The sequence below is a fragment of the Heloderma suspectum genome, chromosome 7, assembly GCF_057233095.1.
Source record: "Heloderma suspectum isolate Gila_16-S chromosome 7, 16-S_ref, whole genome shotgun sequence".
Taxonomy (NCBI): domain Eukaryota; kingdom Metazoa; phylum Chordata; class Lepidosauria; order Squamata; family Helodermatidae; genus Heloderma; species Heloderma suspectum.
This window is the reverse complement of record NC_139464.1, coordinates 112,000,611-112,023,289: the sequence shown is the minus strand read 5'-3', so window position 1 is coordinate 112,023,289 and position 22,679 is coordinate 112,000,611. Positions and strand designations below refer to the sequence as shown.

Genomic DNA, 22,679 nt, shown 5'->3' with positions numbered 1-22,679 from the left:
ACACAGACGCAAAGAGCGACGAGCGATAGAGGGCATGGAAAGGAGGCGTAGCACCCGTTTGGCGCACAAGCAATGGTCGCGTCCCGTGGACCCAAGGGAAAGAGGGAGGATCTCTCCCTAGCCCATAAGTTCTGGGTCTTCAAGTGACTCTCTTTCAAATGGGGATCAACTGCCTGCCTGAAGCTTAGTCCAAGCTGCTGTTTCTTTGCTTTAGCCGCTGGTGATTAGCATCTGAGTCATTAAGCTGTAATGGGATTAAAGCTTTGAAAAGAATTCCCTTTCATCTGTGTCTTGAGTTGGCTATTGGAATCTACTGAGAGAGGCCGCCAAGGCGTTCCTGACAACGGCCCACAACTGCAAACCCCCAAAATCACAGCAAAATGCCACCTCGGAAATCCGCAGTTTCTGGGAGAAAACCATGGATGGTTGCAAAGTGGCGACTGCATCATCTATCCCAAGGGACCTCGACTCACAGCTGCCCTGGAGTAAAAGGCTCATGTAGATGGGGCCCTACTCAGGAGGAAACCCCACCACAACAGCTTTCAGACATATAAGCCACAGCTCAATTCTATGAAGGTGATTGAAAGCTTTAAATGCCTTTAAATACCTGCTTATTTCCGATCACTGATTGAAGACAACAGCAGAAGAAGCTGTGGGCTGAATTGGGAACTCCCGTGGGTCACATCCAGGCTACGAGCTGGAGGTTCCCCATCCCTAGCCTAATTGAAAAACAGCACTGTGCCAACTCTGTACTCTTCTCCATGGTGCAGAGATTTCCAGAAACATGTCAGGTTGAACTGGGCCAGTGTGGCATAACTGTGTAGATTATGTGGGTTGGACCCACACAACTAGCACCCGCCACATGGTAAGAAACCTTTAGACATTATTGAAGTGCTGTGCGAAGATCCCACAGAAGAGTGCCTCCCAGTGAAGAATGATGGCTCTGATTTCAGTGGGGCTGTGAATCCGCTCTGGGTTTCAGTCAGAACCAGCCAGAGGTGCTGAACCTATTTTGAGGCTAGGGTTCAGCACCTTGGATAGCTCCTTTAGAGATCTGGCTCATTCTAACTGAAACCTAGAATGGATTCACAGCCCCAGCGAAATCTGGTGTCTCCCATGGTACTACTGTGACATGAAGATTCTAGCCTGGCCCTATCTCTGCCACACTCGTTTTCCACAGGGAGGAAATTTGACACATGAAGGAGTGTTTGCTCACGCCATCTCCCATCCTGCAGTCTGAAGTGGTAGAGTTCAGCAACAGTTTGTGTGTGTGTGTGTGCGCACGCACGCATGTGTACGAGAGAGCGAGAGAGAGAGAGAGAGGTATAATTTGATGTCAACCTTTGTAGAGGTAAGAAATGCAAATCAGAAGTCTTGACATATTTCCTTTGCAATGCGCGCTCTCTGCTGTTCCAGTCACTGATCTGCTGATCTGATTTGTCATATTGTGACACCTGCAGTGCATGCTGTCTGTCATTTGTTCTGTCAGCTACTTGCAGGGTTGTTTCCCTCCTTTGTAGGGTTTCTCACTGCTACAGATGCATTTAACTCTCAGGCGTTCTCTATATATAAACCATGCTACATTTGGCATGGTGGGAATGGGATGCAATTTGGTTACAATACATTAAGGCTTTCTTCACATGAGCTTTTATCCTGCGACTGAGGTGGCTCTCTCCTGGACGTTTGTGGGCTCCTTAGATGACGCCGTGAACCTCTAAGGCGTCTCCTGCACTAAATGCCCTTTCTTCCGTTTTGAAATAGATCGCAGATAATGAGCTATCAAATTACCCCGTTGTGTTCTGCTTCAGTTTTAAGAGGAAAAGCGGCAAGGAGAGGAGCGAGATCAATGAAAGATATGGAAGACTCAGATACGGGGAGAAGGAGGGGGAAAGAGGAGGGGGGAAAGGAAGTGGGTGAAAAAGGGAGTCGTCGTGATCCTGCATTTAAAACGGAAGCAGAAATCCCCCTTTTAAATGCAGGACTGTAGGCTGGTGTAGAGACACCCACAGAATCTGTTGCTTAGCATTACAGATTGCTGCCACAGTTTGCTGTTAAACCTAAAACTGCTTTCCAAGGAAGAGAAAGTTTAATGTACACTGACAGTACAGCGTAAGTTCCTATTATATCCACATTCATAAAGTGTGCCTTTCTTTTAAAGGAGGGATGTGTTCGTATAGTTCTGTCATTCCAAAAATGTGTGCATGGGTACATATTACCCCTGGGCACTTTGAATTAGTCTGTGACTCCTGTACAGCCTGCTGGGGGGCAGCCCAGACCAAGGCAGGTACATTTAAGAGTCAGCAAACACAAGATTGAGAAAGCAGCAGCCATGACTTCTTGGCTGCAAAGCAGTTAGGAAGGTGTACTGAGATTTGCAAGGAAGACACAATGGGCATTTAATCCTTCCTTTCACATCAATCCCCACCGCCCCGCTCCAGTTGCTTTTTTACCATTAATGCAGCACAGTCTTTGAAACTCAGTGCCAAGAAAAGCTGCGAGGACAAGGAATTAAAATAGAAAGGTAGGAGGTGGGGGAAGAGTTAAGCACTATACGCTGCTTCCCCCTCTAAATACCCTTGTTGTTGTTCTTCAGTCGTTGTGTCCGACTCTTCATGACCCCATGGACCATAGCACGCCAGGCCTTCCTGTCCTCAGATCTCTCCCAGAGTGTGCTCAAGTTCATATTCATTGCATCAGTGATGCTATCTAGCCATCTCCTAAATACCCTACCCCTTTGTTTGTTTGTTTGTTTGTTTGTTTTGCTGGTTGATGCTTCCACATCTGTTACCCAAAAGTATAGCCTGGCCCCTGATGTGACTGATTTCCATGAAAGAGGGTTAAACGCACATCACATGAGGCTGCCTTTCAAGTGCGTCCGGAAAATGCAGCTGGTGCCAAATGCCACAGTGACTGTTCTGATCTGGACTAGTCCTCTGCAGCATGTTACTCCTTTGTTGCTCCAGTTTCATTGGCTACCGATGGGTTTAATTTGCAGAGATAGTTATCACGTTTAAAACCCTACATGGTTTAGTCCTTTAACTAAAGGACCCTGGGTGCTTCCAGACAAGGGCTTCTGGTACTACTAATAAGAAGGCATTGTAGAGCTGTTCCATCTCTTCTTTCTTAGAGCATCTCTACACCAGCCTAAAGTCCTGCATTTAAAATGGGGCTTTCTACTTCCATTTGAAATGCAGGATCACAACGACTCCTTTTTCACATGCTTCCTTTCCCCCCTCCCCTTTCCCCTTCCTTCTCCCCATATCCAAGTCTTCCATGTCTTTCATGGATCTCGCTCCTCTTCTTGCCGCTTCTCCTCAAGCAGAACACAATGGGGTAATTTGATAGCTCATTATCTGCAATCCATTTAAAAATGGAACAAAGGGCATTTAGTGCAGGAAACGCCTTGGAGGTTCACAGCATCATCTAAAGAGCCCGCAAACCTCCGTGATTCAGCCATCTCAATAGCATCTCTAAAAGCTCCATGTGAAGGAGCCCTTAATGGACTTAATGTCTTAAGAGAAAAGACAGAAGAAGTGGTGGGAAATCACGGGAGGGTTGGGAGTGGGAAGACGTCATTGTCTGGACCTCCCCCATTAAATTCTGTGTAGGAGGCACAGCAATTGCATTATAGAAGCTTTGTCTGGAAGCACTCTATCCTGTCCTGTCTGATCCTGTTTGTGAGAGCAGTTGGGTGTACATCCCAGCTGTACTCTTGGTGTACATCCTGACTCTGGGCTTTTCTACATGAGGCATTTATCATGCGCTCATAATTCCCTACTCATAGTTGCCTACAAGTTTTTTAAATGATGTCGTGACTTCAGTTTCACTTCTGTTTCTAACCAGCACTTTCAGCAAGTTTTTTTAAGAGTAGTGAAAATGCAGCACTTAATTGTGAAAGCAAAAGAAAGAGCAATTTCCTCTTGTGTATCTGTGCTATTCCACTATACCACAGTGCCACCTAGAGGTTATGTAACAGAAAAGCAGGAAAGGAAACATTCCTCGTGTAGTGCTTGGATCTCAATTCTGCAACGAAACCAAAAATAGATACAGCAGATTAACAGCTGATTAACAGCCTTGTGTAGAAAAGCTCCAAAACTGAGGTATGTTTGATGAGGGCACATGAGGCTTCTCTATGGCTCTACCCAGGTTGTGAATCTCCCTGCCCTGACAGATACATCTGCCTCCCTCCTTGATGTCTTTCTGTTGCCTCCTGATATCATTTTCATTCCTGCAGGTGTTTAATTTGGGGGGGATTATTTGTGATGGCATGTTTTGTTTTCTTTTTAAATCTGCTGCCCTATCTCCAGTTAATTCTTTTTTAGCAACATTTTTACCTTTTAAGTGGATTATGGGTGTGAGTTTTAGATTAATCCAGACTTTTAACTATCTTGATCTCTTTTCCATCATGGAAAAGTGGGAATTAAAGAAAGAAAAAGAGAAGATTGTGCTCAAATAAACAAACCTTCCCTTTAAAATCATTGGGAGTTAAGAGTGTTTAGCCCAGGTGGATTTGACTCATAGTCCCACAGCCTTCCATAAGATGTAGGCACAATGAAAGATCACAGCCATTGACATAGCATGGTACAAGACCGTTAAAGAAAACTGGTGTTCATCTAGCTGGCTGATGGCCATGGTCCTCAAAGAGGGTTGACAACTTTCGATTTTTAAAAAAAACCTGGCATCTGGGCTGGAAGAGGTAGAGGGCTAACAAGATCCGGGATGAGGAAAAACCTAACAGGTCAGGAGCAGAAATGGGCACTCCTTTGAATCGTTTCTCCAAGAATCCAAAGAACACATGGAGAGGGGACTGAAGAAGGTTTGTGCTCTGGCACCACCTCAAAGTCCCTGTCCTTTCTGTCCTCCACTGGCTCCATCCTTCCAACCACTGCACACTGGGTGGAAGGGCACAGTCTTCTGGCTGCAGGCTCCCCCTTCGCAACTTCCATCCAAAGGGTAGAAGTCTACAGGGTGGATATTGGAGGTGGGGGCAGCATGCATGGGGCTGTTCCCATTCTCATACGTTCGTTGAATGTGTGGAGGAAACGCCTGAAGGAGGCTTGAAGGGCCCAGGTACATTCATACAGGTGTAGGCATCCTTCAGACAATCTCGTTCCAACCTGTTCAGGGCTTTAAAAATGATCAGCAGCTCTTTAGAGCTTTTCTACAAGAGACATTCATTGCATGCTCACAGTTGTTTATGGGTTCTTCAGACAACGTCGTGACCCTCCAGTTTCACTTCTGTGTCTAAAGAGCATTTTTGGCAAGTGCTTTTAGAGCAAGGAAAATGCAGTATTTAACTGTAAAAGTTAAAGAAACCACTTTTTTCACTTGTGCATTTGCACTGTTCTACTATACCACAATGTGACCTAGAGGTTATGTAGCGGAAAAGCAAGATAGGGCTCGGATCTCAATTCTGTGATGAAACTGAAAGTAGATACGGTGGATTAAAAGCTGATTAACAGCCTCATGTAGAAAGGCTCTTAAATTGGGCCTGGAAACACACTGGCAACAGTGTTGTCCAGCTGGTACAGAATCGTTGTTATATGCTCTCATCACCTAGCCCCTGCAAGTAAATAATATTTATTTATTTAATATACACCCCATCTTTCCACCCTGAAAACAGAGCTCAAGCTGGCTAACAATAATAAGAACAAATAAATTAAAAGCACAATTACGGGGCTGAGCCTATTGGAACCTGGCATGTATCTGGAGGTGAACTTAATAGCAACAAGTCTATGTTGAACTGGTTTTAAAGATTACTGGTTTCTCAGCCCCAGTACTGGTTATTTGCTAGAACAAGGTTTAATTGGCTGGAACAGTACGATAATGGAAAGTCGACAGCCCTATTTTCAATTTGTGAAGCAGGACCAAATAGTAGGGCGTGAATGGTACACTTTGCCAACAGTCTAAGAGTCTAGCTACATGCTCTTCGGCCTTCAACATGAGGAGTGGAGGAGAATGAACTGGGTATACTGCCATGCTGTCTTGTTGCCATCTGATCTAACAGATGAGACCTGAGCTTGCGGGGACTAAAGGAACAAACAATCACCTTGTCATTCAAAGCGCCAAAAATGGTTGACACCTGAAATTTCAGAGACAGAGAACAGTGAACTGTTGATCTTCCAAGGCCAAAACAGACTCAGCCTTTGAGGTATGCTTGGAAGTACATATACTGTGATGTTTGTGGCTGAGCTTTCCAGGTTTGTTCATTTTTCTAAAAGCTCAGATGTGTGCCATTTCAAGCCCCTTTTTTCTGGCCTTTAACAATAATTGCAACTAGCCAACTCAGAATTCAATAACACTGCCCCCCAAGGTGTTTCAGACCACATGTAATTCCTCAGGAGAACCCATGCCATTAGCCCAATGATGGGAAATGTGTGCCCCTCCAGATGTTGTTGGCCTACAACTCCCATCAGCCCTAGCCAGCATAGCCAATGATGTGGGATGATGGGAACTATAGTCCAACAACATCATGTTCCCCATCCCTGGTCTAGTGCAATAATCAAATGGCACTATATTAGTAACTATACCAAAGGCACAAACCCCTTTCTCCCTTTCCTTTTTTTAAATTTCCAAGTGTGATGGTTTGATGTGTGTTGCTATAGTTGTTCATATTAGCTTTTAAAAAGGAATCACAAGTGATCTTAAAATACATTGCTTCTTCTGTGCCGTTTAATCTTTAATATATCCAAAACCAGCAGGCCTTTAAAACTTGCTGAGAATCTCTCCCTGCTCCAAAATCTCTTCTACCGTCACTGAAATGGTGCCTCACTATAACCCCAGATTTTATAGGGCAAATTGATTAGAAAGAGAGGAGATGAAACCTAACCACTGCCAAGTCATTATTGTTATTGTTAATGTTGTTGTTGTTATTATTATTATTATTATTTACATTTCTATACCGCCCAATAGCCAAAGGTCTCTGGGCGGTTTACAAAGATTAAAAACTTTAAAAATACAGTATACAGAGATGAAAAGCCATTTATATAAAAAACACACGAACATACGAAATACACAGAAGAACATATATCTAAAACAACTTCAAACAAGGAATCTCAAAGCAAACAACCATAACCGTAAGACATTCCAGGATCGATTAAAACTTCTCAAACAAGTCATTAGGCAGAATTTAAATAGACCATAGCAAGTCAGGTCCCGATTCCCTGGTCAAACAACAGTGTCATTCTATCATTCTCGACATTAGCACTTATACATAGACTTGGCACGTGAACAGACATTATGGAATGACAAGCATATACCTTCAGCATGTTAATGCAGTATTAAATATCATCTTAATAAAAGAGAACACTCACAGACTGAAAGAACGCCATTCTGATGGATAATAACTCTCATTTGCCATGGATCAAAGTATTGGAGCACATGTTTTAAAACAGAGAGAAAAGGTCTACATTTTCTTTGAAAAATGCTGTCTATATAAAGTGACGTTCCATACTATGACATCATGGTTACTATGATATCAAAGCATAGCAACAAGCATGGTTGCTGCCTGATGATGCCATATATTCTATAACATGATAACATGTTATCTTGCAACTCTTCCCTACAGAATTTCAGAAATTATCTAAATATATATGTGATTATATGGCATGTCTGCCCTACAGACTTAAACTGATTTAACAGTCATTCCCTCTTCCCAGAGAACCCTGGGAAATGTAGTTCTGAAAGGGAAGCTAAGAATTTGTGACAGAGAACTCTTGGCTCCTTGACTTAACTACAATTCCCAGAATTCTTTGGGGGAAGCCACGACAGTTAAACTGGTATTGTATACCAATGTAAGCCTGTAGTATAAATATTCCCTTAGTATTTCATAGGTTATCAAACAATTCCAATTTATGGGGTATACCTCTTCATTCAGCAGCCCTTCACTTTTTTTTCTGGTGGGGCAAACATGCCTATCCATCTCTTTTTAAAGCGATTTGTAGCCTAGTACACAGGATCATTTAATTGCTTTTAACAATAGCTGGTGTGTAGAACCAGTTGAACTGGTGGCCAGTGGTTTAAGTGCTCCTGAGGAATAATCATATGTGATCTGAAACTTTGAGGGGCGGGGGTATGGATGGCAGCACCCCATGGCTCTTCCTAAATTGTGCCTCTCTGGGCTAAACAACACACTACATTAAATGCTTCGGAATACTCTCCCACACATGACATTTGAGCAGTGGCTAGTTTTAAACATCTTTTGAAAACAAACTTGTTCGCACAGGCTTTCCCAGACTTGTGAGGGACTCTGCTACTGCTCTGTTTCATTGTTTATGGTGCTGTAATGTTTTATACTGTTTCAATGTTTTAAACTATGTATTATTTTTATCTCGTTATGTTGTATTTTATTGTGAACTGCTTAGGAATTTTAATATATTAATCAGTATAAAGGTATTAAAATAAATAAATAAAATGAAAAAACTTTGTAGCATGGAGCTACTCCTAACTTGTTTTTACTTTAGCGTAAACCAAAACCACTGCACATGGGTGAGGTGTGGATGGGTTAAACCTTCCCACTGAGCACTTTCCTGCCTAAATTCACACACACACACACACACACACACACAGGCAAAAGAAAGAAAGAAAGAAAGCTGAAGTAACTGGGTGGGAAGGTTTATTGGTCCCAATGTACACACTAAAGTTAAAAAGTTAGGATCAGCTACACGCTACACATTTAATGCAGCATGTAGTTAAGCCCTCAGTACGGGAGCTGAAACCGTTTCGAGATGTCCCTCGTTAGTTTAATTTCTGCGAAATCTATGAGTGATTTGATGCAAACTAAAATGAGTTCAGTAAGTTTACATAATTTGGGGAAACAGTTTTCATATCTTTAGGTTGCCACCAAATTCCACTTAAAGCAAAAGCTGAGAGGAATCTGGAGGTGCCTGCCTTGGCAGGAAGAACCTGACATGCATTGAGCCCAGCATTTTTACCTAATACACTTGTTTTCCCAGCACCTCTTTAGGTCTCTTCTCTCTTCTTCTTCTTTCTTGCTCAGGCACAACATCTGAAGAATTTCATGGAACACTTACAAGAGGCTTGATCAAACAAGGGCAATTTGGGCAGAGGGCTTCAAACATCCCTAGGAGACCCACTGCGGAGTGGGAAGATGACACTGTCAAGGTGTTTGCTAGTGCCCTGAAACTAAGAGCCTGAAACTATGCAGAGTGAGGTGTGCCTAAGTTGGCTGAAATAAATGGGTTGGATCCAGACTCTGTCATCCTTGGAGTAGGGCCATTTGCAGGAGAAATAATTTATGGATAATAAATCTAATTGAACAGACCTCTTGTTATCTTGAGAGGGTACTACTTCCTGTCTATAGCTGGGTCCATAGAGACAAAGTCTTTCTGATGCTCAGAAGGTCTCAGTCCTTTTACACTCGACACAGTTACTATATAAACAGATGCTCATAGATTATATTTTAGACATTTATTAACACCGAGCAAGTGTATTTAAGGGTGCAATCTTATGCAAGTTTAGACAGAAAAAGTCCTACAATTCCCAGCATGCCCCAGCCAGCATGGGTTGTACACTAATGCAATTATAAAAGTACAGCATTGCACCGTAATACAATTATAGAAAGAATTTGTTGACAAAGGTTAGAACAGGAAAGGAAAACAGGACAAAGCACAGTGCATACATTACCAATACAGATTTCTGTCAGCAGAGATTACTCCCTCCTGGGAGCAACCCCACCCAGTATCTTCCCTTTACTTTTATAGTTTTACACTTGAACAAGGTATGTGATCTGATTGCTTCCTGTACTCTGATTGGCTACTGCACTCTTGTCTCTTCATTCATACTGGAGGATGTTTTGTTTTACTTGTACAGTTCTACAGAAATTTCCCAACTTGTATTTTGTGGTTTTGGCCTATCTGGGCAAGAATGTTTCTCATAATGTACTCTTTTCCCCATATCAAGCTTCCTGCCCATAATAGGTCAAAAGCAAACTTTGATTTAGATAGCCATTTTAGCTATGCCTCTTTGATATGCCTGAAATGACCATTGCCTTAAAATTGCCTACACCTTGAAATCAATGGGACAGACTAATCTAATACCCATTGATTTCAATGGGTCTCTTCTAAATAAGACTAAGAGCTTCACCACATGAGGCTTAAATCCTGCATCTTTACCAGGACTTCTGGATCCAGATTCTTTGAGGGATTAAGATCGGCTCCTTTACACAGGCAGACACATGCTTTGAATCAGGGAATTCTTTTCTTGGCAAGTTCTATATAGCTGGATCTACACTTACCACCTTTTTTTTGCTTCCAATGAGGTTTCACCGCCTGCCTTTCACACTATGCAGTAGTCGCCTTGAATTGGAACCAGAATTTCCCACTTCCGGGCTCGCACTTTCAATACCCTAATATCCCGGTATTTCCCCTTAATGTGCTCTGATTTTCTGCCTTCGCTACCATATCCGGTTGTAGTCCCCTCCCCTGCATGTCCAGATATGGCGGTGTTTGTATTTCCCTCCTGTGCAATCACAGCTCTCGATGGCCCCATGTCTTCTTCCAGCTACTGATCACATAGCTTCCTCAGCAGCCCCCATTTCCTCAGCAACAAGCAAAGGGCTGGATGTGTGTGCGCTTGTCTGATCTCGGAAGCTAAGCAGGGTCAGCCCTGGTCAGTAGTTGGATGGGGACTGCCTGGGTATCAGGTTTTCTGCACTGAGCAGGGGGTTGTTGTATCCGTTCAAATGAGATTAAGTTTTACCCCTTCCTATCCCCCACTCTGGATAGTTTTTTTTTAATTAAGGCATTAACCTCGCAGAATTGGGGCTTCTCTGCAATGTTTTTTTTTCTAATTGAGGCATGATCTTCTGCGAGGATAACACCTTAATTTAAAAAAACCCAACATCCTGAGTGGGGGATAGAAGGGGGTAAAACGTAGTCTCATTTGAAGGGATAGAACAACCCCCTGCTCAATGCAGGAAGCCTGATTTCCAGGCAGTCGCCCATCCAACTACTGATCGGGGCCGACCCCGCTTAGCATCCGAGATCAGACAAGCGTGCACAGGAAAACAGCAGGAAAACACCACAGCTCTCGAGTGTGAACCGAGCCCACACATTCGATGAAGGACTGCAGCGGGGAAAATGGGTGAGTGTGAATAATCACTTTTTAATGTGAGAGCATTTAACCCGACGGGACACCGAATTCATTGCGATGGTGGGTGCAATGTAGATCGGACCTATGTTTCCTTTTACAGCCACTGCATGGCACTGTGGTTATAGTAGCACTGTGCAATTACAAACAGCCAATATATTGGATTCACGTTCCTTATCAAGTTATCTCCGATCTTTTTAAAAGCAGGATTAAGGTCAGAAAGCCTGGGAGATGCTCTGGAGGCTGACGACGTCGTGTAAAGGACCTGGAAACGTCTGTGAGTGACCAATCACAAATGTACAATAAAAGCCTTGTGTAGAAATGCTCTCGGTCTGTATCCAACGTGATGGGTTAAAATGCACCTGTCCCTGTATGGATCATGTTGTAAGTCAGTGTCAGTTCCCCTGTAAATCCCTGTTTATTAATGTTATGAATTGCAAAATGTTGGTTCATGCATGCATGTGTGTGCGTGTGCACGTGTGCATGCATGTATAGGAGGAGGAACAGTTGTGTCACACCTCATCAGTGATGTTATGGGCACCTGCTAGACAGTGCCCATTACACTCTCAATCTCATTCCAGTAGCAATTACCTTCCTAGCTAAGGATGGAATAACATTTCCCCAGCAGCAATATGTTGGTGTTTGAAAGCTAAGAGAAATTTCTCCTGAAGAAAAGTGTCTGGATGATTTCTTTATTTGTTAAGTATTGCCTAAAATTAAAAATAACATATGCCCTGCTTGCAGGCTTCCAGTCTAACGACTGGAAGCCTGCAAGTCACATTAGGAAGGAAAGAAAAGGAAAATTAAAAGGAAAAAGTGTGCGGAAAAAAGACGAGAAAAAGTTCTTGATCCAGTACAACAAATAAGTAACGATGCTGTATTTGTTGTTTTATAAACAGATCGCCTTGAAAGGACCTAAGCATAAGTTTGTATGTGCATGTTAATCGCTTCATGATTTTAGCATCAAGTGATGGCTCACATGTGGGGAAAAGCCACAGACCAAACACCACAGACAGAGCTTTTGTATCTGCTGGTGTCATCTCTGACAATACTTTTCAGTGGAGGCAGAGCACAGGTTCTAATGCAAATCATCAAGTGTCTTGAGTCTAGGGGTGCTTGCAGACAGAGGGCTCCTAGTGCCAGCCATCAGAAGGCATTGCGCAGCTGTTCCAACTTTTTCTCCTTAATAGATTTCTTGTGTTGAGGGAAAAGACAGAAGAAGCGGTGAGAAAACACAGGAGGGTCATGATTAGAAGATGACGATGTCGGGATCCCCTGTAAACTTCCAGGAATGAGGCAGGGTGATGGCACCATAAAAGTCTCATCTGGACACATCACCTTTAGATGCTCTGAGCTGCCACCTCCTAGTTACGCTTTGTCCAGTTGGAGCTGAAGGAAGGAAACGGGAGAAGTGAAGGATGCCCTCCCTTTGGTGATTATCACTTTTCCCCTGTGAAACGTTGATAACAGGGGCTGCCCAGGCCAGGGTCAGAAGCTAAATGTTTTGTTCTGTCCTCATTGCTATGCCCTGGATGTTGGATTTGCTTTTCTAAATTCAGCTTACTAACAAAAAGGGGAGAAAAAAAGAAAAAAGCTCTTGTCTTAGCATAATCCAAATACCTATCCTCAGTTGTTTTTGATTGTTGCTAGGAACTGTAGGCGTGCGTGTACATTCCACAATGACGTACTGGAAAGACTTTTGGAGTGCTGAAGAGGACTGAAGAATATGCTATCTAGAATAGTGAAGGGTTTTATCAGGAACTGGCACGTATCCTATCAGAAAGCTCTTTTCTGAGATATGCAGCATCCAAAGTGTCTTCAGGATTGATGGACCTCTGGTATATAATTTCTATGGAATCTAAGTGTAAGCTTGAGATACAACAGCTGAAACTCTCAGTATGAGGCTATTCTTGGCAACAAAGAAATGCTCAAGTTTCAGAGATAGATTCACAAGCCTGGTATTTGTCTTGAAGCGTTTCCTCCTTGGTAACCAGGAGATGCTCAAAGTGTCATAGACTGAGGAAGAGAGGATTAATTTATATTTTATGATTTATTATTTTTCATGTTTGGTTTTTAAACAATCAAGATTCTAATGCTAGAAAGCATGTACCCAAACTAAACATATAAAGCAGAAGTGGGCAACACACTGCCCCAGGCCCCCTGGCATTTTTGTGGCCCCCAGCGCTGCCAAATTTGATGCTGAAATTCAGTGATGTGCAGCAGAAAAGGCCAAATTTTTCCTTGTTTTCAAGGAAACCAACCCCACTTCCACCATGGAAGCTCCCAATACACTTGCAGCAAGCTCTGTCGGCATAAGAATACCACCAGCAGTGTTTCTGCTAGCTGCAGGCTCTGCATTGGGGCATTCCAGGGGTGTGTTGGGACAGCCTTGTATCCACTGAATCCAAAGTCTCCTCTGTTCCCCAAGAGGGCCCAGGACTGGGCTTGTTAACTGCATTAGCTTGGAGGTGATGACCAGATCTACTACACCTTGTGTCATATCATTACAAACCCACCACGGTAATGCTATATCCTTCTAGCACATTTATACCTCATAGACACACAATTGCATTTGTTGCAGTATTTTGGATGATGTGGAATTGTTGTTCTTCAGTAATTCAGTCGTGTCTGACTCTTCGTGACCCCATGGACCATAGCACGCCAGGCCTTCCTGTCCTCTGCTCTCTCCCGGAGCGTGCTCAAGTTCATATTCATTGCATCGGTGATGCTATCTAGCCATCTCATCCTCTGCCGTCCCCTTCTCCTTTTGCCTTCAGTCTTTCCCAGCATCAGGGTCTTTTCCAGAGAGTTTTCTCTTCGCATTAGGTGGCCAAAATATTTGAGCTTCAGCTTCAGTATCTGTCCTTCCAATGAGCAGTCAGGGTTGATTTCCTTTAGGATTGACTGATTTGACCTTCTTGCAGTCCAGGGGTCTCGTAAGAGTCTTCTCCAGCACCATAGTTCGAAAGCATCAATTCTTCGGCGCTCAGCCTTCCTTACAGTCCAGCTCTCACAGCCATACATTACTACTGGGAAAACCATAGCTTTGATTACACGGACCTTTGTCAGCAAGGCGATGTCTCTGCTTCTTACTATGCTGTCTAGGTTTGCCATAGCTTTCCTGCCCAGGAGCAAGCGTCTTTTAATTTCATGGCTACAGTCACCGTCTGCGGTGATCTTGGAGCCCAAGAAAGTAAAATCTGTCACTGCTTCCATTTCTTCCCCTTCTATATGCCAGGAAGTGATGGGGCCAGATGCCATGATCTTCGTTTTTTTAATGTTGAGTTTCAAACCAGCTTTTGCACTCTCCTCTTTCACCCTCAACAAGAGGCTCTTGAGATCCTCTTCGCTTTCTGCCATTAGGGTGGTATCGTCTGCATATCGGAGGTTGTTGATAATTCTCCCAGCAATCTTAATTCCGACCTCTGATTCATCCAACCCGGCAGTTCTCATGACGTACTCTGCATATAAGTTAAATAAGCAGGGTGACAATATGCAGCCTTGTCGTACTCCTTTCCCAATTTTGAACCACTCGGTTGTTCCATGTCTGGTTCTTACTGTTGCTTCTTGACCCTCGTACAGGTTTCTCAGGAGACAGGTAAGGTGGTCTGGTACTCCCATCTCTTTAAGAATTTGCCACAGTTTGTTGTGATCCACACAATCAAAGGCTTTAGCGTAGTCAATGAAGCAGAAATAGACATTTTTCTGGAATTCTCTTGCTTTCTCCATGATCCAGCGAATGTTGGCAATTTGATCTCTAGTTCTTCTGCCTCTTCGAAACCCAGCTTGTACTTCTGGTAGTTCTCGGTTCGCATACTGCTGAAGCCTAGCTTGTAGGATTTTGAGCATCACCTTGCTGGCATGTGAAATGAGCGCAATTGTGCGGTAGTTTGAACACTCTTTGGCGTTGCCCTTCTTTGGAATTGGAATGTAAACTGACCTTTTCCAGTCTCGTGGCCATTGTTGAGTGTTCCAAATTTGTTGGCATATTGAGTGCAGCACTTTAACAGCATCATCTTTTAGGATTTTAAATAGCTCAGCTGGAATACTGTCACCTCCGCTAGCTTTGTTGTGAGTAATGCTTCCTAAGGCCCACTTGACTTCACTCTCTAGGATGTCCAGCTCAAGTTCAGTGACCGCACTATCATGGCTATCAGGGACATTAAGATCTTTCCTGTATAGTTCTTCTGTGTATTCCTTCCACCTCTTCTTAATCTCATCTGCTTCTGTGAGGTCCCTGCCTTCTTTGTCCTTTATCATGCCCGTCTTTGCACAAAACGTTCCCTTGAGATCTCCGATTTCCTTGAAGAGATCTCTAGTCTTTCCCATTCTGTTGTTTTCCTCGATTTCTTTGCATTGTTCATTTAAGAAGGCCTTCTTGTCTCTCCTTGCTATTCTCTGGAACTCTGCATTCAGTTGGATATATCTTCCCCTTTCTCCCTTGCTTTTCACTTCCCTTCTTTCCTCAGCTACTTGTAAAGCCTCATCAGACAGCCACTTGGCTTTCTTGCATTTCTTTTTCTTCGGGATGGATTTCGTTGCTGCCTCCTGAACAATGTTATGGACCTCCGTCCATAGTTCCTCAGGCACTCTTTCTATCAGGTCTAATCCCTTAAATCTATTCCTCACCTCCACTGTATATTCATAGGGGATATGATTTAGGTCATACCTGAATGGTTTAGTGGTTTTCCCTACGTTCTTCAATTTAAACTGAAATTTTGCAGTAAGAAGCTCATGATCTGAGCCACAGTCACCTCCAGGTCTTGTTTTGACTGACTGTATAGAGCTTCTCCATCTTTGGCTGCAAAGGACATAATCAATCTGATTTCGATATTGACCATCTGGTGATGTCCATGTGTAGAGTCGCCTCTTGTGCTGTTGGAAAAGAGTGTTTGCTATGATCAGCGTGTTCTCTTGGCAAAACTCTATTAGCTTTTGTCCTGCTTCATTTTGTACACCAAGGCCATGCCTGCCTGTTATCCCAGTGATTTCTTGACTTCCTACTTTAGCATTCCAATCCCCTATGATGAAGAGGACATCTTTTTTTGGTGTTAGTTCTAGAAGGTGTTGTAGGTCTTCATAGAACTGATCAACCTCAGCTTCTTCGGCATCAGTTTTTGGGGCATAGACGTGAATTACTGTGATGTTGAATGGTTTGCCTTGGATTCGTACTGAGATCATTCTATCATTTTTAAGATTGTACCCCAGTACTGCTTTTCCCACCCTTTTGTTGACTATGAGTGCTACTCCATTTCTTCTAAGGGATTCTTGCCCACAATAAAACACAGGAAATAACAATACAGAAGTGGTATCTCGAATGTGTAATGTGTCCCAAGAGTTATCAGTACACTGTAAAGTTATCAGTACGCTGTAAAGCAGTAGTGTAGATTTAGCCATAGTTCATACCCCCGAAACCAATGGGGTATTAAAAAAAAAAAACTTCTGGAGAACTTAAATCAACAAAAATACTCTCCCTACCTCCCGCCCTTGATAGAGCAAGCCAGCAGGGCCTTCAAAGTGGGGCAAAATGAACTACCTTAGTCTACCACCACCACACTTAGGATTGCTCTGGAAAGCACCTACTCTGCTCACAGAGAGACAACAATGTATCACATTAAACTCAGAATATGTGATAAGCAGTAAAGTCGTCATTTTGCCAAATTACCCCAATAGTAACGTAAGTGCGATAAAAGAGAAAAAAAAATGATCTAAACACAACTGGTATTAACTGTAAGTTCTGTATCTTCAATATATTAAAATTCGACATGCACACTAATAAAATGATCATAATCATAGCAACAATTGGTTCAGCTGCTGAGTTGCAATAGAATGTATACAAACATTCTAGTTGTTCCAGGTTTTTAAAACTGCCAGCAGTAAGGGGTGCAAAGAAGGACAGAGGAAGCCTGGCTAAAATACTGATCAGTTGCTAAACTGAGTGTATGAATGTTGGACGTGAAGGGTGTACTAATATGTGTGTGCATTAATCAAGGAGTGTGTGAAAGGAAGGGGGAATGGACACAGATAAAATATTTCTGGCAAATATACAGAATCATGAATTTACAAGATCTCCACTTATTCATAATATACAACAATTAGCTAAGCCACTTTTTAGCCCATATGTACATATTAGGAAAGAAGACAGAACAAAATTTATTTTGTGGGATCCAGAGAAATTGTAGGTTGATTCTTTAAAATGCTGTATTGTCAGCACCTTGCAAGGCCAAACCTTACCTTCTCACCTGCATCAATTCTTGCTTCACTATACAATGAAGGCAAATCAGCTGTAGAATTCGATATGCTGATCACAGCAGAACAACATCTTATGCTGAACACCTATTGAATATTAAACAGTGTCACAAACATGTGCTTTGGATATGCAAAACGACCTTCCCTCTAGCCTTTTGAGGCAAAAATGCTTGCTTAATGGCTAGCTGATGTCTTTTCTAAGATAGAAGAAGTTGTTTCATTCCCCACCTGCCTGAGGAATGTCTAAAATAAATGCTTTGGCAGCTTTGTAAAAAGATACTGCAAAAACACTGTAAAGCTCATGACAAGGGACTGACCCTGGAACTTCCTGACACTTGAGGATCTGGGGAGCATCAACCAGTATCATACTGATCTCCTCTCCCCCGTTGGATTAATCTTGGCCGCCAAGAGCCAATTAAAATTAAAAAGTCAAGCTGTCCACTGATTCAGTAATGTTTAGGATGCAATCCTCTGCATGTTTAGACAGAGAAATGTCCTACAACTCCCAGCATGGTTGGCTGGGGAATGCTAGGAGTTGTCGGACTTTTTTTGTGTCTAAGCATATATAGGATTGCACCCATAATAACAAGAAATGGTTTTCCAAATGCATATTGGAGCTTAAGGTGTGTCCCAGGTCTGACAAGTCTGAAGACTAGTGCTATGCAATCAATTTGCAATTGCTTACACAGAATATAAGATAAAAAGCTTGGTAATGTTCTGGCTCATGTTTGTCTTGGAGGTTGTTATAAGGAAGAAAACATGAGGGTTTAATGATGCTGCTTTCATAGCTGCTATTTTGTGAGTGTCTGTTATTACCATGTCAGATTTCCTGAATCAGTATTTAGAAGAGGTATTTAAAGGTGCTTTACTGTTACAGTAATACAAAGCTTCCTTTTACCCGCAGTCTCTAGGGAGGTCAAATACTGCTTGAATATTGTAAAATATTTGCACAAAGTTTTTATTCAACGTTAAAAAAAAAGTTAAGTAGTTTGCGACTTTGTCATTTTCTCTTGCTTTATGTGCCCACATTCAAGAAACTGATGACAAAGTTGCGGCTGAGTGCCCTCCAAAAACTATGCACACTGGGAACAGTGGGCTCATCTTTTCATGTACATTCCAATGCACGGAGTTAAGATGAGGTGAATTACATTCTGGAGTCTGCACACACAGAAAAAATGTGTTCAGAAAAACCCACTGTGAAAAGGGTATCCAAGCTGTGGTTTAATTCACATCTACTCCTAACACTGCCCAAGACAGGCCGGGGCATCATCAGGAGTTGCATGAGCCGGCAGCTGCCATGAGCCCAGAGGCTCAGAGGGGTCGGCCCTGACCCTTCCACTGCTGCTGCCAGGGCCAGACTGCTAGATTGGTGGCACCAGCAGCTCTGCCTCCCCATCCTATTCCAGTTGTCCTCCTCCTCCTCGCCCAGCCGGCCCCACTGGCAAAAGGAGGCTCCAAAGGAGGCTCCTTTTGCCCCACTGGCAAAAGGAGGCTCGCCCAGCCGGCAGGACAAGCCTCAGAGCCCACGCTACCCCAAGTCAAAACAATGTTTTTTAACCTTACGTTTTGAGTAGCAGCGATCTGAACCAATCAGACACTGGCGGGGGGTGGTCAAGGAGGGCACAGAAGCAGCAAAGGGGAGGTGTGTTCAATGCCAAGGGCCCAGTGGAGGCTGGTGCCGGTCTTGGCCACAGAGTCTCGTTTCGCTGATTGACCTCACCTTCGTCTGTAAATCCATAGCCACAAAGGTCAGCTTATCGATTTGCTGGCCAAGGATCTCGTTCTCCTCGTATGCCTGATCCAGCATGGCTCAGTCACCCTGGATTCTCGTTCGTAACTCCAGAAGCTATAGAACAAAGGTAAGACATTTTAGTCAAAACTGCCAGGAAAGTAAAAGATAGCAAGTCTGGATATATCAATTTACAGCTAGGGACTGGCTCACTAGATGTACATCAGTTGAACTCTTCGCACTTGATTACTCGGCACTTGATGGCTCCCAGAAGAATGTATGAACTTTCTCCACTGAAAAGTTGTGTGTTTTGAGTTGTCACTGGGTGATATGAGAGGTAATAACCCACTAGATGGGATGGGTAGAACACTTCATAATATGATTCATAATTGATTTGGAATTACCACATTAATTTCCTGAATATCCACTGGACATTTGGAAAGTTAATCCAAATTAAGTCTGGATTGCCCCTGGGCTCTCCTAGGCCTGAGCAGAAACCTGTTGTCCCTGGGGCAGCATTATGACATCACTGACACCTCAGACCTGACCATGGCAAATTGGGCCCTCCCTGCTGTTGCTCCATTTCCCATTACTTACCAGAGATAGGGTAGGTGGGCATGGTTCACAACATGAAGGCTGCAGATGTAGGGTGGCCATTTGTGCATCACCAAAAAAGAAGACAGAGGACACTGATCTGCACAAAATTTGCATGTGCTAATTTATATGTATAGATACAAATTTAGAAATAATTAGTATCTCATCATTGTACAGAAGAGTGTGAGCAGGAGACCTGTGTGCCTGCTCAGTCTGCTGTCCAGGTACTAATTGTTGATGGGTGACTTCAAGGCCCAGCTCTTTATTCTGATGGGTCTTTATCTTTACGCCAGACTTGGACTGGACAACCCTTCAGTAGAGAATGGTGTCCTCCGTAAAGTACGATACACCAACGCTTTATGCAGACATCATGGAGGCCTTTGACATTCCCACATCAAAGGCGGGGATGTAACCATTTTGTAAGCGCGCACATACACACACACACCACACCTTTTCTTTCCCAGGTTCCTACTCAGGTGTAGAAGTGTGATAAAATTATTCTCACCACTTGGCAGGATGGTACAGTTTGTATTCACCCTTACTGATGGAAAGTCTGGTGTAACTTACAGCGGAATTGCTTTCTACAGAGAAAGCATTGCAACACAGCTTTTAGTACTGGAGGCAATGAATGCAGGCTAGAAGTTCAGATCAACTTACTTTATTAGTGCTTTTATACACATCATTAGAGAAGGCTATCTAACATTGTTTAACTACAAGCACCCCCTAATGCTGGGTGTGTGAGTAAGCAAAGGCATGAGATATTGTTACTTGCTTCCTCTTTGGAGAGACCACATGGTCCTTGTTGCAGCGGGAAGAGTATGGAGAAGGAGAAGGAAAAGGAAAAGGAAGGGGAGAGGAGAGGAGAGGAAAAAGGAACTGATCAAGCTACAGGACATGCTCTATCACCCCCTAGTGTCTGGAAGCATGCAGAGTTCTTCCTATTATCCAACACTTACACCATTGTCTGTATTCACCCTTGGATTCATAGTCATATGGATAAATGTTGTCTTAAATTGTTGCTTTGATAGGGCTGTGTTGTGAGGATATCATTCAACCTGATGTTCAGTTTTTTGAAATAGGAAACTCCATTAACACAGAGCTTAGTGGATACACACAGTCATGCGTTGTGCATTAATACAGCAGTTCCAACATTAACACGAATTCCAGATATCTCTATAATGCATCCGTCTTTTTCTCACTTACACAAACATTTTGCTCATTTCTTATGTTGTTCTCTGAATGTGAAAAATGTCTAGTTATATACATTTATAACAACATAAACTGCTGGATCAGACTGACCAAGGCTCGTCTAGCTTAGCATTCAGTTTTCAACAGCCAACAGCTATAGATGCCTTTGAGTGCTCACATGCAGGAAACTAAGATGATGGTCTATCCTGCTGTTTGTCCCAGCAGCATCTAATATTATTCAGACATATACTGCCTGCAAACATGGAGGTTCTATTTATCTTTCATGGTGAATAACTATTGATAACACTGGAGCTCCATTGTATGTTGTCCACTTTTGGCCTCTTTGAAGTACTCTTGCACTTCGAGTTTTGTGATTTGTTTTCCAACTCTGATTAGCAGGTGGATGGGGCCCCAATCAGGATTGGGACTGTGGTACTCAGGAGGTTAACCCCCCCCCCTTGCTTGGTATTTAGAGTTGAAAAAAAGAATCATGGAACTTGAGGTGATATATTTAAAAAGAACTTGAGGTAAGCATACGTGGCAGCTAGTGTGTGACAGACCCAGGAGCGGCTTCTATTTGCAACATTGCAAATGGCTCAGCTCTGGGATATGGCTACACACAGTTCTGGGTACACAGCTCACTGGGCTGAGAGTGGAGTTTAAAAGCTGCACCCAACAGATACCTTGCTGCTATACATGTCTGCTAATAAGAAGTGTGTGTGTGGGGGGGGTTCAAAATAGCAACGTCAAAGAACAGTGACCAGTCACAATGGCAGGGTAATGGCTGCCTTCCCCAAACTGGTTCCCTCCAGACTTTTGGACTTCACCTCCCATCAGCCTCAGCCAGCATGACCAGTGGTCAAGAATGCTGGGAGGTGTAGTCCAAAAGATCTGGAGGGCACCAGGTTGGAGAAGGCTGCTTTATGGAGATCCCAGAGATGCAATGGCTCAAGGAGAAGGTTCTCGGAAGGCCTGTGATTCAAGACTCCCTGTGGCTCATGGACAGGATTTCCACACACCGTGGCCCACCCCCATCCCCTGCTGCGAAAACAATGTACTGTACCAGCAAAGAGGTGATGGATATTACTGATGGGAAGATATCACAAATGGTAACAAGGATCATTAACACTGTAACATTTAACTGAACGAATGCAGTAGTTTGCGCAGACCTGCCACAAGCAATTACATTCCTACATTAGATTTTGAACTAGTGTACTGCACACACAAAATCTGCCTAATGTGTAAGGACACCATATGTTTTAAATCCATAATTTACCAATTAGGCAAATGGACATAACAGAGTCTCATGGATGCCCAGCATTCTGAGATTGCCTTTGAAAACCTCCTTCACCAAACGTAAAATAAATGATTTACTGCTACGCAAGCTCTAATAAGAATATTATGTGGGTTAATAAATTAATATTTATGAAAAGTGCTTTGAAGAGTTGGAAAATAACTTTGTACTTTCACTCAGATCTTGGCAGGTTTCAGGCCAGAGTTGAGTGATACTTTCTAAGCAGTTCAGCTTTTTTGATAGTGGGGTCTTTGATAGCAAAACCCAACACCTTCAATTAAAAGCAAGAGTTGGCTCAGAGTTTCTAACCTGGCTCATGCTTGGTCTGTACTGTAATATCCTACATTTCTGTGGTCTGATACTGTTACAAAAATTGTGTTCTTTTCCCTGGTAGACTTTCCAATTTGTTTACCAAGAACAAGAGGACGCAGAGATCTGGTCCAACACGATTTTATTCTGCAGAATAAGGCAACCCTTGGGGCTAACGCTCCAACAAAGGTTACAATCAAGTGATGT

At 43.1% G+C, this 22,679-nt stretch overlaps 1 protein-coding gene across 1 annotated transcript in view; it reads right to left on the bottom strand.

Moving 5' to 3' along the window:
- Positions 1-19,165, bottom strand: part of LMNTD1 (lamin tail domain containing 1) — a 236,183-nt gene extending 217,018 nt beyond the window's left edge. Inside the window, exons 1-3 of the mRNA XM_084811911.1 lie at positions 19,079-19,165; positions 17,344-17,445; positions 5,021-5,161 (exon numbers count right to left, since the gene is read on the bottom strand). Coding sequence (XP_084668037.1) covers positions 5,021-5,161; positions 17,344-17,445; positions 19,079-19,165 — 330 coding nt within the window. The remainder of the gene's footprint in view (positions 1-5,020; positions 5,162-17,343; positions 17,446-19,078) is intronic.
- Positions 19,166-22,679: the final 3,514 nt, after the last annotated feature.